Raw genomic sequence first — 18,275 nt, 5'->3', positions numbered from 1 at the left:
TAGTAGCTTACCACCACTGGGTGTTGAGTGAATGAATAATGAACTGTAAAGCACTTTGGATATTTCGAAAGGTGCTATATAAATACAATTATTATTTATAGTATTATTTATATTCTCACCGTTCACTATGCATTTTGCAGACTACTTTTGCAAAGCAGCAACTGATGGCAGCTTGTTGGCAATCTATACCTTACTAGTATAGTTTAAAATAGCCATTACTTTCTTCACACTGCTTATTATTATTTGTTATACTGTATCTTAATGAAGAAATGCTTGAAACATTTATACAGTAGCTTTATTATATTCCACACAGTGAAAAAATATGGTTTACAATGCTTTAAAAACAAGACCTGGTGACTCAAATTAAAATACATTTTTCAGTGGTTTTTGTCTTAAGCCAACATACAACGTGTGTTTTCTGTTAAACGCTTCACACCAAAACACACATTGGACTCCAGACCCAGACACTCTGTTCCCCAATACATTCTGACCTTCATTCATTCATGCGGGAATGGGGACAGCTTAAACTGAGGAGTTCCTGAGGAATACAAATCTAAAAGCACCTATAAGGATATTAAGTTAAAGAAGATCACAGCATGGCCAATGAGCCACATCTACATTCTGTATATGGGTAGAACAGGGGTGCCCAAACTTTTCACTCAGCAGGCCACAATACAACAACATGTATTAAAAGGCCAGGGGTTAAATCTACTAATATTTTTCATGTAAAACATGTGGGTAAATGTCTATTGTGCATTTTAGTGAATAAACTGGTATCGCCTCTTTTATCTAAATTTTATCCAAATTCAAAACTCAACACCTCCTCACTGGATAAAAATTAGACCCTGTAGAGGGCCACTTTGGGCACCCCTGGGGCAGAATAAAGCTAGTCTGGCTGCTCAGGCTTTTTAAAACTTACACTGTGTAGTTTATGGCAGTGTGATCCGGGAAATAGTGGTAATGCCCTGAGACACCAACATTATACTGGGACATACTACATACTGGAGTAAAGTTTTCATCTACACAGACATAAGTACTGGCAGACAATTCAAATCATTTCATTTCTTGCTTGTGTCTTTACCCATATTGCACTAAAATATAACATGACACACAAGAAAATTACAAAATCATTCAAGGAGAGCAAGATGTTAAGCTAAAAATATGAAAGATAAAGAATGCAGTTGCCCATTAGTTGTACATATGTTAATGTTGGAGTTCAAAAGAGGCACAGAAATTAAATTAAAAGCTAAGTGTAGTGTCCTTAGATAATCTAATTAAGGCAAAACATGCACACTTTGCAAAAGTTTGCAGCAGACCCAGAGATATTTGCTACTGTATAGAAAAAATATAGTAACAAAACTACAATTAACTTATCAAAACTAACTAACACAACAAAAGGTATACAAAATTATTACAATTTTAAAAAAAAAAAAAGTGGAATCACAGTAGCCTTTACAACACTGTACTCGGATTACAATATGAAATTATTTGATTTGAGAAATGATTGCTGAAAAAATAAACGGTTTTTGTGTGAGACAAAAAGTATCAAAATTACAGTTTAAAAACTAAAAAAAAATGCTGTTGGAGTGTACAGAGAGTGTGTGGCTTTAGAAGGGACAAAGCGACTGATATTTAGCAAATGTAAGACACATGTATCAAGGTATTTATTGCACCTCTGAAGTATCCCTGAAAAACGGGATTGTTTATTTCTTTGTCATATTCAGCATAGAAATGATTGCTGTAAAATCCACACCAAATCTTCCTTACAGAAACCTGTGCTGTGTTCTCTGTGTGTGCCCAGAATTTGAGCAGTTTGACTTGATAAAATAATGACACTTTTTAGGAGTCTGCTTTAAGATTGTCTCCATCCTCTTTTGACAGAGGAGATTTGGCCTCTGTCATCTCCTGTCCTTCATCTGCACCACTGTCACTGCTTTCCGCTGGGTAGACCACCACACACAGCTTTTGGCCCAGGTATGTCATTTTGTCTGGATAAAAGTGATGAGACAGCATGTTAATGACATGGATTTATGTAACAGTAATTAATTTATGCTCCACTTTTACATAAACACATTCATGCATTTAAAGTGCAGTAATCTTCAGTGCCACCAGGGTAGCAATTATTTGTTTTGCAGCTGGTTTTAGTCACTTTTTTTTTTAAAGTTTGGTCTCTACTACAGAGCTGTGTTCACTACTGTCCCCAATGGTTAGCTTATGTACTTCGTTGCAAAGATTCCATATGTTCCGAGGAGACAGGCCAAATAACTGACAGAACCATAGACTGTATGGACAGAACAACGGAGAATGGACAAAAGTCTCTTTGCATATCCATATGCATCTAGAAAGTAGAGCATAAATGAGCCTTAAAACTAAATGCATTCTCTAATATGACATACCAACTAAGGTGTCAAAACACTGAGGCTTGTTTTTCCAGTAGACTCCCAGGAAGTAGACGGGGACTCCGGTGAGCATGATGGCCAGTCCGATGCCACACACCACAGGCTCAGAGTACAAGGAGAAGATGAGCAGGAACGCCCAGAAGATGAGGTAAATGACAGGCCAAATAAGGCTGATCTGAAAGTCAAATAAAAATTCTATTTAGAGACATTTGCTTAAAGGCCTGTGTTACACTTTTTTTTTTATCCTTTATAATGTTTCTACATCAAAAACATACCTTGAGTTGCATTTTGTTTCATTCGCACATATTGAACACACACAAACACACAAACATGCATGTTTAATCCACAAACCCTGAGTTGGGGCTGAGTTCCCCTCTCAAACAGAAAACACTCTGTTCCACCTTGAGCTATCATGTGGTAATTGTTAGGTTTCAGATGACACCACAACATTCTATAGGCCAATACTGATTAATATAGATGGGGGTCAGCTAAAATTATTACTGCTAAAATACAGATTTGTTTTGTAATGAGTGAGTGAGTTTTTGGTCTAGTCAGTCGTAGAAATTATCACATTCAACATTTGTGCATTTATTTTTTAGCTATTTGATGGAAAAGTACTATATAAACAACAGAAGTGACCCTTGCCCCATCTGAGAGTTTGACATCATTATATTCTAGAATCTGAAAATTACCAATACAGGAAGTGCTCCACTGTGTTTTTAAACTTCATTCACTTCACTAGAATAATTTCAATAATTCCAGCCCTGGAAAGTCCAATCTCTACTAAACAAATGGAAAAAGGTCGCTGTAACTACCATTTTATGACATCACAAGGTAGAACTGAGCATTTTGAGCTTTGGAAATGTAGGCAGACTAACAAACCAGGTTTACTCAAACATGTGTGAATGAAACAAAACACAGTTCTGGGTATGTGTTAAAGCTCACTATTCTAGCATGGTTTAAAGCTCACAAGAGACAATTTTGTGTTAATATAGGATCAGAAGCTCAAATTTTCACGTTAGTTTACCTTGATTGGTCGGTGCATATCTGGTTGTTTAAATCGCAACACAATCTGCCCGGCAACAGTGACACCATAAAAGAGGTAGTTGATGAAGCCCACATAGTTGATAAGAGTGTACATGTCACTGGTGCACAGCATCAACAGAGTAGAAAGACACTAATAAAAAAGAAAAAAAGGGTCAGAACAGTCTCAAAAATTGGAACCAACTTTTAGGATTTCTATAATGTACTTGTTTTTTACTCACAGTAAAAAGCAGAGCAGGGATGGGAGTGCAGCGTTTTACATGAATCATGGCTAAAAGGCTGGGGAGGTGGCCTTCTCTGGCTCCAGCAAAGAACAAACTGTAAATGAGAAGGTGATATTTTAAAATGCCAGAAAACTCTTGTTCTTGTTCTGAAGCTCAAAGCTCAAACCAATTATCAGGTACTGGGGGATAAGTGGATCTCTCCACAATATTGTATCAATAATACTGTAAAATAAATAATAAAATAACAAATAAGCAAACTGACCGTGAAGAGGTAAAGAGGGATCCATTGACTCCTCCAAAGGTAGACAAAGCCACAGAAATGGGCATAATCCAAGCCATGACACCAAGGAGTTTCTCTCCAAATGTCTGTGTAAACATATAGGCATATTAATACTATAACTGAGTGAAGTCTGGTATGCCTGTATGTACTCCTCAGTCATTTGTGTCAAATATCGGTACAATCCATTGCAAGGTAATGCAACATTGATACCAATAGAGGGCGACAGAACCCTTTTCCTCAAAAGGAGTCTCCAAAGAAGCCACAAATTAAAGCACTCACCACTGCCACAGCGTTTGAGGCGAGGAGCTCTTGTGGACTCATGGCTGTGACATAGGCGATGTTCGCAAAAACGTAAACGAAGGTCACCAGGGGGATGGAGATGAAGATGGCACGAGGAAGATTCCTACAGACCATAAAAGGGTATTAGGAGATGTTTATAGACTGGATTGTGGATACAAAATCTGAGGCATTGTTAGGGATGTCGTCTCAGATAATCATGTCACAAAATTATTAAATTATTAAAATGCCATTATCTATTATCTATTTTCTGATCTATGTTATAATGTTGTTTCCTCATCACAACCATATCTGGAGTTCTGTTTTTTTTTTTTCATTCACATGTTTATCACACAAATCCTGTATATTCAGTCCTTCTCTCGAACAGAAAACACTCTGTTCCACCTTGTGATGTCATGTGGTAATACAAGGAGTGCTTCCCTGTGTTTTTAAGCTCCATACACCTTCACTGAAATCATTTGGATAATTTCAGCCTTGGAATTGCTTTGAACTAAAGGTAAAAGTTTGCTGTTAACTTGAAAACTTGAAATCGCTTCATGACATCGCAAAGTGCATTTTGAGCTTTGATGTAAACAGACCAGTAATAAAGAATTACTCAAGCATGTGTGAATGAAATAAAACACAACTCAGATATGGTTTTGAGGAGCTAACAACATTATGACATGGCTTTAAGCTCAGAAGAGTCCATTTTGTGTAATAAAGGGCCTATTAATAAAAACTCCAGATTTTCTTTTGCCAATTTCTTTTCTTGAGTCATTTATAACATTGGACTTTTTACTGACAAATTATAAGGTAATGTGTGTAATTAATGTGTTCCAATGTAAGATTTGGTTAGGTAAGGTTCAGTGCTTACACATATGGATCCACCAGCTCCTCTGTTACATAGTTGAGGAAGTTCCACCCTCCATAGGCGAACGAGCCTTGTAAAAACGATAACGCTATCAAACCAACATCATAGTCCTGGAAGGGCTCAAAAGCATTGACAGGCTCCAGCCAATAGTATTCCCCTGTAAATAAAGAAGAGGCGACATAAGATTAGATACAAGCTTGAATCAATCTACTGTATCAGTAATCAATAAGCTTTTGGTATCTTTTATTTAGAGGCCTTTGTGGCTTTTCTCAGAAACACGCTCACAGAATCCTTTCATAATGTTGTTTGTTTAGGGACGACTGTGCTTTGGCCCTAATAGTAACTGGCCCTCTGCTCTGTTGTGATTGCAGATCCACAGAGGCCAGCTGCTGATTTTAGCTTTGTGAGTTTTAACCATGAGGCCCCCAAACTTACTGAACCCAATGGCGTCCCCAGAGAGGTTAAAGGGCCCGTATTACGCTATTTTTCTGATTTATGTTATGATGTTGTTTCATCATCAAAAATAGTTCTCTGAAATGGATAACACCCTGTTCCACCTTGTAATATCATGTGGAAATACAGGAAGTGCTCCCCTGTATTTTTAAACTCCACACACCTTCACTGGGATCGTTTGGTTGATTGCAGCCCTGGAAATGCCAATCTCTATTGAACATGATTAGCGTACCATTACTATTCACTGACAAAACCTTTACAGTGGTGTTTTTGTCATTATTCCACCTGTTAATTACACATTTGTGGTTCTGTAGCTTTTTACTGGACAAAAATACAGAAGACTCACCTTTGCAGATCTGCACAATGCCCATGATGATGATGAGGATCAGGGCTAAAAGTTTCCCTGCAGTGAAGATATCCTGGACCCTGGTCGCCCATCGCACACTGGCGCAGTTCACCCATGTCAAAAGCACTGAAAAGAGGAGGAAATACTGTTATTTAACTCACATATAATTATTTGTAAAACTAAAGTTAAGACTTTCTAACTGAATGTCATTCCAGTTACTGCAAATGTGTTGAAAGTGAATACACAGGCTTCTTCAATAACACATAACTCTGTATGAGAAGTGTAATATGTTGCACTAATAGCAAACGATGATACTTTTGTACCATAAAGAGATCAAATGAGTTTGTGTCAGTGATAAAACTAGAGAGAAATTGGGTCAATGGCCTTGGTAACAGAAGATCATACTAGGTGCAAAGACTAAAAACATATCTTAAAAAATCTGCAGCAACCTTTGGCCATGCCAGTGTCACAGCTTATCTCTGAAAGCCTTCCTTACAATGGCAAATTGTAGTGTAGAGTTAAGTATAGTTCATGGGTTGCAGCTCATTTAATTTTCAATGGTTAAATCAAATGACAACAATCAAATTTTTTCTTAATTCTGAAACCATGGACATTAGACCATTATTTTTCTATAGGAACAATTTAAACATATCAATTTGAAACTTCGAGACCAAACTGACCAAAAAAACAAACAAACTAAATGTTTTGCCTTTATTGTCTCCCTTTAACAATGAAATGACACAATATCAGTTCCATTAATACTACATTGAAAAACATAGTGGCTTTTACCCCTGAACAGTACGGGCAGAGAATACAGATGTGCTCAAGCCAATGGGTTCAGAACAATGGGGTTCTATTAAGTAATAGCCCACCACAGGTTTGGGTTTATAAGCAATGGCCACACTGTGAGGAACAACATATGGACAAGAATGTTCCTTTTGTTTTATTAAATCTACTTCATGTACTGATAATTTGCATATGCACTGTAGAGGAGTATAGTAGTGTTATAGATATTAAAATTTCAAACTCGATTTCGATACTAAAATACAACAGACTCAGTAACTATTGTGATACCCAAATTATACTTTTAAAGGCTGTTGAGACAATATTGTCATTTTCAACACAGTATAGTAGTAGGTGTATTTATTATACAATGTTATCTTACATTTGTTCTGAAGAACACTCAAGAAGAAATTGTTCAGGGAAGGTCCTGCTGTATTCAGTTATATAATTTTTTATTTCATTTTTTCTCAATATCGACACTTGCTTAAATGATTATCCAGTTTCAATACTAGTTTTTGTATCGATTAGTATCTGATTTTCGATACTTTTGCCAACCCCATTGTATAGTAGTTAATTATACACAAACATACTATACTATTTCACGCTTTCTCTGACGTTTTGGGGCCCCAAAGCTGAGTACACACATCTGCACACTCTGCACCCATGTGAGCTCCAAACTTGCTGAGTTAACCACAACCTCGCAGAGAAAACATGACAGAATTATGACCTATTGCTGTGCCATCTGTAGGAAGAGACAGGACTCCAGGGACAGACCCCCTCCCTGCCACTGTTTTTGAAATGGTATACCTTGGGGAAAAAAAAACAAAAAACTCCCAGTGCTACTATAGAGCAACCACGATGTCTGGTTCAGTTGCCATTCAAATCCAGTCAAAACCAGATCAGTAGGTAAGGCAATCCACAAAAACAGTTATAGTAAATGTCAGAAGGTTCAAATATATCTACAGCCCAGGACAACAAGGATTACATCATGGTCAGTAGGGAGCAGGCAACCTATCACCTATTTCCTCTTTCAGTAACAACATCAAAACAAGCCTAAAATATATTGCGCCTTGCCTTTCCCAATAGTCATGAAGTCATTTATAATAATTTTGCTTTAGGGCTTGTAACTGAAGACAGATAAGTGGGCCAGCGAGGCAACGCAAAACATGATTAAACTTGCAACTGAGGTGTTAATCTTTTCAGTAATTTCAAAGTCAAGACATCTGGTAAACTGATGCTAAACGATGTTCTTCCTAGTGATTTGTGTCTCAACTTTAAGCAAACTGCAAAAACTAGTTTGCAAAGAATCTGTCCAGGTTTATAACTTTTCCACGAGTACTTGTACAACTGAGAGTTTAATGGATGGAACAAGGCAAGAGAACAGTTGTGTTTCCCACAGTGCGTCTGTCTGTAGAACGTGTGTGGTATTTAGCATTTGAGTGTGATTTACTCAGGCAGTAAAATGTCTCACTGTTACATGTATCTGTCCATGTTAACACACATCACCGGTCACTGTGACTTTGGCCCTTTCAGCACGAGTCTCCTGCCTGACTGACCTTTGACCTCATGGTTAACAGTCAGAAAAGTCTGAGATAGCATCCAGCTCTATAGGTTAAAGAGGGCCACAAAGGACCTCCTCTCACTTGTTTCCATGGAAATGTTGTTCCTTTGGATAAAATATTCCGTGGTGTGACTTATAATGTACTATTATCTCCATGGAGAAAAATAGAGAAGTGAGCATGGGCGCTCTTTCATCTCCTTCAGCTCTGACTCCAATTCACTTCACTGTGTTGAGAAATACTGTATTGCCCCTCTTTCTGTTGCTGTCAGGCTCCTCATTTTGGTCTTAAATGTTCCTACTATCCCACTCTACATGGTTCTGGTGTTTTTATTTCACTATTTTATCCACAACTCAATTTCAAACTGGAACTGGCTCCAAATTTGCCCCTATAATTGCTAGCCTCCTGAGCTTCATTTGACTGGAGCCGAACGTTACAGGTGACGACACACTCTCTTAGTCCACTTTATACAGTTTATGGGAATCGTGTAGTTGAGTTTCCACCACCAGAAAGTTACATACTGGAGCTTTAATCAAGCCCAATTTGGGAACAGGAAAACAAAAAGTATGCTAGCCACAGACCAAAAGTAATTTGTCTAAGGTCTTTAAAGACCAACGTCAAGACCTTAATATTGTGGTTTCAAACAGATGAGTGCACACAGCAGTTTTTTATCACTCCTATAAATAGCGCTTAACAACGAAAATGCTTACACTACAAACGATGCGCACGTTTTGAAGTATGAGTGACGCTTACAGAGACAAACCGCAGCCAGGAGACGAAGGCCGTTCTCTGGGGGGAAGCACGTGGGAAACAGGGGCTGAAGAACATAATTGGAGAACGTCAACGCGATCACGGCCTGGTTGGTTGGGTAAATGACCAGCACAGCAATCCACAAACGTAAAAATCTGAAATAAAAAAGAAACAATAATGATTAACTCAAATAATGTTACACTTCAGTGTGACCCTTGTTCAGTGTTGTCATAATACTGAAATTTAAAATTCAAATTCAACACTAAGGAATAGACACAATTCTCTATACAGATTCGAATATACATATACACATAATTACACACAACAGAATGTAATTTTCAACATTAAATACTCTCTTTTATATTACCATGTGGTCATATATCTCTGTAATCCTACAGTCATCCAGGTAGGCTCTACAGTGGTCCATGGACGTATATTAGTCTGTGTGCTCTTATTCTTGTTCTGATACAACTCAGGATCATTCTAAACCTATTCAGAAAAGGTTTATTTCTGTCCTGTGAATGCAACGTTTTTAGTATTGATACCTACTCTAGTATCTAGTTTCAATACTAGTTTTCGTATCAGTTAGTATTTGAATTTTGATACTTGACCAATTTTAGTGGCGTAGTCTCTAAGGTGACCCCAGCATGTGCCCTTAAGTCATAACTACTACAAGAATGCTATGCTCCATATCCATAAGCCAGAATGAGGTTTTTAGGTTAGCCTGACTTTTACTTTGACTTTACTGAACCCTGGTACATTGTATTGCAGTGGAATAAGCCTGGTCACAAGTGGCACACAAACCCACTGGAGCTCCACTAATAGAAAAAAGCATGAGGCTTTTCCATAAAATTCTCCGAAAGCTTTCGTTGGGATCATTACACCTGACTGAGTTGAATGGATTATATCTGGCTGGTATGCATTTGTGAGTTTAATCTAAATGTTGTTTTAGAGGAGAGCATTGGGATCCCTCTGTCCTCACTAACCCCCTTTTCACAAATGTTAAAGGTCCCTTATTACACTTTTTTCTGATCTATGTTATAATGTTGTTTCCTCTTCAAAAACATACCTGGAGTTGTCTTTTGATTTACTCATACATGTTTAACACACAAACCCTGCATATTTAGGCCAGGTTTTTCTCTCACACGGAGAATCCTCCACCTTTGTGATGTCATGTGGAGTTTTTTGAACCCCATACACCTTCACTAGAATAATTTTTATCATTTCAACCATGGAATTACTTAACTCTACTGAACAAAAGGACAAAGGTAGCTGTTAACTTGAAAACTACTGATTCACGACATCACAAGGTGGAGCAGAGCATTTTGAACTATGTTGATGCAGACGGTCCAGCATTAATCAAACATGTGTGAATAAAACAAAATACAACTCTAGGTATACTTTCGATGATGTAACAACATTCTAACATGGCTTAAAGCTCACAAGTCAATTTTGCATAATATAGAACCTTTAAATAGAGCATTAGCAATTTGTTTAATATATATTTACGGTTAGTTTCAGTGCCACTTAGTTTAAATTTCGAAATGGATGTAAATGGGTGTAACGTGTCCACCAGCATTGGCCTGACTCAACAAAGAGCCTTTGTACTGTAACCATTGTGGAGCAGTTTACGATCGCTTCCCCTTTTCTGAGACCTTGCCCAGCTGCAATGAGAGCATTTCGAGTAATATAGTAGCACAAAAGCCCCCGGACCCACAAAAACAAATGATCTATGAATTACGTTTATTTATCTAAAAACGGCACCTGGATGTTCATTGAAGTTTAAAATAGGTAACTACTGTGCAAAAACAACTTCTGGCTGTTTTGTCTATCTCAGATCCGCTGCCGAGAATATCTTCATACAATGTATCTGAGCTTTTGACCGGAACAATGGTCTAAGATGTTCAGTCTGGCACAGTATGTGAAGCTAACAAACTATATTGTTTTGCACAGTGTATTTTATGTTCCCATGCATTTACTGAAAGCACCGTGAGATGGAAGTCAAACTCATACTGTCTCGAAGAATGAGGCCTGGATTTAAATATATTGGTTTCTTTTGATCCTATAGCCTTAACATATAGTATTGCAGGTTTATTATGGTGCACCAGAATCCTCCTTGTATTGTTTGTGAAGCCCCCCACAGATATGGGAACTGGGTCAGAGTTTTATTAAAAAGCTTTTGTTAGCTTCATTCATAAACTGCTATCACCAATTGCAATGATATTACACTGGGGGTGTTCTATAAGTATCTCTATGGTGGAATGTTCAGCAGGTGCCATAGAGACACAATACACACATCAGCAAAAAAGATTTAAGACCGTAAGGACCATGAACACTCCTATTAATCACAAGCTCCTGAAAATGTGCTGTTTAAATCAACTATTTCAACTGCTTTTTACTGAGTTTTCAAACTTTTGTCAGATCTTAAAACTTTTTTGGCTGTGTTTGCTAATGTGAGCATTGTCTACATGGTAAATATTAATAATTCCACCAGAGAGATACATATATTACATCCCCAGCATGTCACTGCAAATTATCAATAGGTGCATGCTTGTGGAAATGAGCTCGCCTTAGGTGTATTGTAATGTAATAATATAATACATAATATAATGTAATATATATTTACCCAGCCAGACCACCAAAGATGTCCTTTACATAAGAGTAGTCTCCTCCAGATTTGGGGATGGTGACACCCAGTTCAGCGTAGCACAGCGCTCCAATGGCCGTGATGACTCCAGTGATGATCCATACGATAAGAGCCACACCTACAGAACTGGCATTCTCCAAGACGCCTTTTGGACTGACGAAAATACCTGAGCCAATGATGTTACCTGAAAGACAAGAAAGTGCATATGGCAGGTTAGACTCCACATTTCACTAAAATATTGTTAACACCATTATATTTATATTTTTCTGATTGGATCTGTGCAGCAGTTATGATAGACATAGAGGTAATTCCATAACGGCTACTCATAGACTGTATAAATGGACATAGTTAACCGACTAACTGATGCTTTTCTTTTAAACTTTTACCACAAAAACTGCCACGTAACTGATGTAAAAAATAGTTACCACAGGTATGATCCCACCAAATCAAGTAATAATTAGAAAAACATGAAAATCTGTCATCTGCACTTTAACCTCAGTCTTTGATTCAAACAGGCTGTACTAACTACAAGGCAGAGTTGGGCTGTATAATGAACTCAATGCACTAACAGTTTGTTATCTGTGTGACATAGACCTAATTAATGTAATATTTGGAACAGACTAGCTGAGCCTTGATAAGACCAGAGTGGGAACTTAAAAAGTGCTGAATCTGACTTTGTTGAGACTTCTGGGGCAGGACAACTGAACAGGGTGAGAGGGTTCAAACCAGGGGTAGGGAGAGGTGAAAGCAGACAGAAAGAACGCAACCATGACTGAATCAACTAGGTTTAATGAACTACAGTTACACAATTAACCAAATAAAAATAAAAATAAAAATCGTAATGTGAATGGACACAATTAACAAATCATAAAGTCTGCAATTTATAAGTACCGTCATTTCCTTCATAAACCACTAAATATCCTGTCTTATTCTGCATAAAACTGCTAACCCTGTAGTTTAGGTCTATAGAAAAGTATTTCTTGTATTAGTTTGTCCGTTCATATATCATTTTTTTTCTCACTTCTTCTCAAGGTGTTTACAATATGAACTTTGAAAATAATTTATTAAAGCATCTACTCACAACCACAGAGCTTGTCATAAATGTGACCCAATCCATGGTCACATACAATTTTTTTGTAATAAATCATAACTTCGTCCCAACTTTTTTTAAGTTTTAAGTTTAGTTTAAGTATGTTTTACTTACTTAATTAATATCATGTCTAAGTCTCATGAGTCTTGGTGGTACAGCAAGACAACCAAGTAAAAAGAAAAAGTCAGAAGGGTTACCAACATTTTTGACAACAATCAAGAACAACCCCAACTGTAGGGTAAAAATATATTCATTGTTTTATCCAATAGATGTTCAGTGAACTGAGGACAATGGTTCTATATTTTTTCCTCGAATCCAGAGGTCATTAAATTAGCATGGTGGGGCAAAGGTTAGTTTTTGAATCATTACAGTTTGCACATGTTGCTGAGAGGCCTTTTACAGTTCAAAAGTCAAATGTGAATTGTTAATACATTTACGGCTATAGTTGAAGAGATGTTCTGGGGAGTTCATGCAAAAACAACTATTTATGCAGAAAAAAATACCAGGAAACAATGTATTTATATGTAAAAGGCTGATTGAACTCATATTTTTCAGATCTTCAGCTTACTCCTTCAATATCTAATGTCATATTGTGGAACATTCCAGGTGCAAAAATGAAAAAAATGTTTGACTATGACACCATCAATCAATTAATCAATAAATATAGACCTAAACACAGACCTACAGCCCTAAACTTGCATCCATCCTGCAAACCCATACTGCATTTTAGCCTATTTTTCGACCCACTATGTGAAATATCAGAGAAATTTATTTAATACGATGTCAGTTTTGTCTTAAATGTAAACATATGGCAGATCACATGCAAGACTCTGAACTGTGCACGTGCATGGTCCCCCTATACAACCCCTCATTCACTCATCCTATAGGAATTTTGTGTTCTTATGTAACCAGCAGGTAAAAAGTCAAACATGTGATTGCATCGTCCCCCACCTGCTGTTAAGATGACATGTTTATTACATTGGTGGTCTTTGTAACCTGACCTCTTGGTGTATGGGAAAATGAACAGTGACACAGCATTTTTCTAGCATGCACACAGTTACATCCTAGTTCTCCCTTAACCACTGACTCAATCTTTAAAGGGTCTATAATATGCAATTTTCTGAGCTATGTTATAATGTTTCCTCATCAAAAATATACCTAGAGTTGTGTTGTGCTTCACTATTTTTTTAAACTCCATACACCTTCACTATAATCATTTGGATCATTTCAGAGCTGGAATAGCTGAAGAAAAGGTAAAAGGTAGCTAACTTGAAAACTACCACTACATGACATCACAAGGTGGAAAAAAGCATTTTGAGTTTTTGAGATGTAGGCAGACTAATGATAAAAGATTATTCAAACATGTGTGAATGAAACAAAACACAACTCTGGGTATGTTTTGGAGGACATAACAACATTATAACAAAGGTGATAAGAGTCAGTTTTGTCTAATTTAGGACCTTTAACTTTCACATTATATGCCGGGAGTCTCACTCACTTAGACCTGCTGACTAATGTGGAATCTGTAAGTTTCCTGTTTCTTTCTGCAGCTTGGACATCCTTTTGTCTTAAGTCAGGGAAGCTCTTTGACGCACTGTTGCCAGACTTCATTATCTCAGCAATTTGTTGTTATTGATCTTTTTATGCTCAATTTAAAGTTAACCTTTACTCACCCTTAATCACCTTGGTATGCAAAAAACAAACAGACAAACAAAAAAAAAACAAAAAAACATGTATTATATTATATATTATTAACATATTTGAAAGATCTAAATTGAAACATGGGCTTATTTGTATTGCCATATAACTGACGTTCCCAGAAAGAAAGTACACAACACACAAATCTTCTAAAATGAATAATCATGTAGTATTTTCAATCTTTTTTTTTAATCCTGCTATTTATTTATTTCTTCATTTATTTAAGAGATTTTTTTTTTCTTTCCACAGAAACTTGTGTTATAGAGTGTTCTATTCAGGAAATCGTTTACAGTGACTTGGGCGCAGGCATTTCTTCACTAAGCAACAGACAATGAATACTAATAGGCCTGCAGATGCATTGTAAAAAATCAAATAGGCCTGATAATCAGCCTATATAAACCCAGTACAAAGAGTCCCATTTGCTCTCAGTGTGAAATCCTTGTTCAAACAGCTACCAACCTGCAGCAACCCTCAACCTGGGCCTGAGCCACTATCACACATCAGTTACTACGCTAAACCTCCATAAGTAATGCAAAGACTCCATTCAAACCTTGCTGATTATTTACTGTACAACGGAGAAGTTTTTCCATTCTGTGAGGGGGAAACGGCAAGCAGATGGACACCTTATTTAATATTTTGACAAGATTAGATTTGAGTGGCAATTGATGTTTGTTTTCCCAGTGTTTTGGGAGGGTTTTGATTTTTTTGTTACGTAAAATGTTTTTTTTTTTTTTTTTTAAAAACAACAACTGTTGACTGTTTTCTTTTTCTTTTCTTTTTTTCAGTGTGATTTGCTTGATCCAATCCGGCAAATCACTATCAGGGCGTGGCTGTCTTTACAGTGACCAAAAGTTCAATTTGATAATCCTGATTCTTCGCACGTTTCTGGACTTTTGTCTGAGTGGGCGATTGATAGAGCCTTTGTTCAGCGGTCATAAAAGCATTTGATGTTGATGCGCTCTGTTTCATGGAAATCTCAAAGCTCACGTTCACACACTACACACATGACCACAAGCTGTCCCACCCGTGACTGGACCAAGTATGAGCGGACTCTGAACTGCCATAAAGCCTCAGCGTGCGCACAAACCGCTGCTATGTAAATCTTCAGATAATTAAAGATATCTTGAATTGGAACACTGCTGTAACCCGATTTAGCATTTCTCAGTATTGATTTTAGCTTAGCGTGGCCTATCTTTCTATTCTCATCCACCTCTTGTAGGCCTTCTCCTGAGACCCCCCACCCCAGTCCTCACCCCTCCCATGTTCACTCTCCCTCTCCTCCTCTCCCTCTCTTCTATCTTGTCTCCTGTTACCGTGGAAACGTGTGAATGAATAAGTCCGAGCGTCATTCCTCCTGAATCACCCCAAGGTCACTACACAGACTGACCACACGCCGTGCAGACAAACTAGGGTCATATTTCACACAAACATCAGTATCGATTGGGTTTTACAAGTCTATTTTAGGACATGGAGTAGTTCCTGTCTATACTGTGTCCTATGGGTAAAAAATAATGCAGGTGATACAGGCCTATAAAGTCAAGTTTTTAGATTGGCCGATTGCTATCAAGTGTTCAGTATCAAGGTCCAAGTCTTCTTTGAAACAACTCAACATGAATGAACCCTTTGCACCTTTATCCAATCAGGGGTTACTCTAGAATTCCTTATGTGTGCCTAGTTGCAAGTTACTAGGCTAAAAACTGTTGACTCTACAAATCTGTGACCTCTAAATTATGAAAAAACTAGAGGGTTACAAAATAGCAATAACTGGTACTAATTGGTCCAATTAAAGGGCCCATATTATGCTATTTTCTGATCTATATTATAAAGTTGTTTCCCCATCAAAAACTGGAGTTATATTTTGTTTCATTCTCTCATGTTTTAACACACAAATTCTGCATATTTAGTTCTTCTCACAAACTACAAACTCTCTGTTGCACCTTGTGATGTCATGTGGTAATAGTACAATGTGTTTTTTAACTCCATACATCTTCACTGGAATCATTTGGATAATTTTGCGATCAATAAAGCAAATAACCCACCTCAAAATGGGAGTTTTTTTTTTTTTTTCATGAGAATCAAGTGAGCCAGTGAATTATTCTTATTGAGTTTTTGAGATTCAGTGCAAATGTGGAAAGGATTAACAGATTATAGCATCTGTGATTATCTTTTGATTAACCTGTCTCTCCTCCTCAAGTGAAAGCTATACCTAAAGTCTGACTCAGTGTTAGTTGATGTTATCAAATTACTACTCAGTTATCTGCTCAAATAAAGGGCCCGTATTGTACTGTTTTCTGGTCTTTGTCAGTGCTCCATTGTGTTTTTAGACTCCATAGACTCACTTGGATGATTTCAGCCCTGGAATTGCCAATCTCCACTGAACTAAAGAGGCAGCTGTTAACATGAAAACTGCCTTCATGACCTCACAAGGTGGAACATTTGAGCTTTGGAGATGTAGACAGACAAATAAAAAGGATTACTCAAACATGTGTGAATGAAACAAAATACAACTCCAGGTATATGTTTTTGAGGTGGAAACAACATTCTATCTTAAAGCTCACAGTCTTGTGTAATATAGGACCTTTAATTAAGCATGTGAAACCATTGTGACCACGCATGCTTTACAAAATAAGGAATTTAATTAAGTCAGTAAACATGTTTGTCCTAGTTAAGTCCTATATCAAACCTGCAAGATCGTTATCTTAAACATGCATCATAAGCGTAGTGGTTCACATTTGCACATAAAACTCAAAACGATTCACCATCCAACACTTTTACTAGGCCGTAACATTTAACTGCGTTTTTATGATTCAGTGTTTCTCATCAGAAACACGCCTGGTGTTGTGCTTTGTTTCATTCACACATGTGTAACACACAAACCCTGCATATGTAGGATGTGTTCTTCTCTAAAACAGAACATGCTCTGTTCCACCTTGTGATGTCATGAGGTAATACAGGAAGTGCTCCACTGTGTTTTAAACTCCATACACCTTCACTAGAATCCTGGAATTCCTGGAATTGCCCATTTCTACTAAATAAAAGGTAAAGGTTATTCAAACGTGTATGAATGAAACAAAACACAACTCCAGGTATGTTTTTTGTGGAGGTAATAACATTATAAAATAGCTCGTTTTAAACCTCGCAAAAATTTGTTTAAAGCTCGCAAAAATCAATTTTGCAAATATAGGAGCTTACCAACAATGATGCCACATGCGCTCACGAGACCAATCTCCTTCTTGAGCGCAACCCCTCCTCCTCCGGACTCCTTCGCACCGGCAGCATCCTTAGCGGACCCCGATGTGCTGCTCCGTTGTCTCGGACCGTCTGACATGATTTTAAGTCGCCTTTTGCCTCACGCCTTGTTTAGAGAAGCAGCACCTGTGTTGCTGTTGTTTTCCGTGCGCCTGTGCAAGTCCGTGTGCGTTCGGCTACTACGCGCAGCACTTTATCTGATTAGTTATGCTGTCAGCAATTTTTACCACTGTGAAGGCTTTCTGGTTGTCAAAAAGCAACAAAATAGTGCAGATATTAACACAAAAAGGACAAAAATGCGCGCCTAATGTTGAAATGCTGCTGTGCCAAACGTTATTTTGGGGTAATACTGTTGCGAGAAATCGTTATGCTTATTAAAAAATGCTTATTTAAAAAAATCCCATCTCAAGTCCTGACACAACTGATAACCCACATATTCCAACAGAAATGCAAAGTCCCTTTGTCAAATTGTGGGTAAATCGTAAGAATACAAACAAAAAGACGGTGTGACCTGGTCAAAAATGCATGCTTTCTCAAGATGCAATACTCCTGCGTAACGTTACTTCAGCTCATTAAAGTGCGTTTCTTAACACAATCAACTAGCTT

At 37.5% G+C, this 18,275-nt stretch overlaps 1 protein-coding gene across 2 annotated transcripts; it reads right to left on the bottom strand.

The window, feature by feature from the left end:
- Positions 1-277: 277 nt before the first annotated feature.
- slc7a8a (solute carrier family 7 member 8a) lies at positions 278-18,275 on the bottom strand. 2 transcript variants are annotated; one of them, XM_020937767.2, is made up of 11 exons: positions 17,613-18,275; positions 11,612-11,816; positions 8,989-9,140; positions 5,894-6,019; positions 5,098-5,251; positions 4,227-4,350; positions 3,930-4,033; positions 3,665-3,761; positions 3,427-3,576; positions 2,397-2,574; positions 278-1,988 (listed from the first exon to the last, which is right to left on the bottom strand). In XM_020937767.2, exons 1-11 carry the CDS (start codon positions 17,746-17,748, stop codon positions 1,840-1,842), a joined length of 1,575 nt encoding a protein of 524 aa, XP_020793426.1. In that variant the 5' UTR covers positions 17,749-18,275; the 3' UTR covers positions 278-1,839. The 2 variants fall into 2 exon arrangements, with proteins under 2 accessions (XP_020793426.1, XP_055012364.1); XM_055156389.1 differs by lacking the exons at positions 5,098-5,251; positions 8,989-9,140; positions 11,612-11,816; positions 17,613-18,275 and having other exon boundaries at positions 5,894-6,009.

This window comes from Boleophthalmus pectinirostris, unplaced genomic scaffold, assembly GCF_026225935.1.
Source record: "Boleophthalmus pectinirostris isolate CB_2022bp ecotype Guang Dong unplaced genomic scaffold, ASM2622593v1 HiC_scaffold_20, whole genome shotgun sequence".
In the NCBI taxonomy this organism is placed as follows: domain Eukaryota; kingdom Metazoa; phylum Chordata; class Actinopteri; order Gobiiformes; family Gobiidae; genus Boleophthalmus; species Boleophthalmus pectinirostris.
The sequence above is the reverse complement of the archived record's forward strand: the minus strand, read 5'-3'. Positions and strand labels throughout refer to the sequence as shown.

Bases quoted from the DNA above. Each gene is read 5' to 3' on its own strand.
- slc7a8a (XM_020937767.2), bottom strand. From the start codon at position 17,748: ATGTCAGACGGTCCGAGACAACGGAGCAGCACATCGGGGTCCGCTAAG. The intron at 11,817-17,612 runs GTAAGCTCCTAT...CTTGTCTTTCAG, and splicing joins CGCATGTGGCATCATTGTTG to GTAACATCATTGGCTCAGGT. The intron at 4,351-5,097 runs GTAAGCACTGAA...TATGGTCTGTAG, and splicing joins GAGCTGGTGGATCCATATGT to GAATCTTCCTCGTGCCATCT.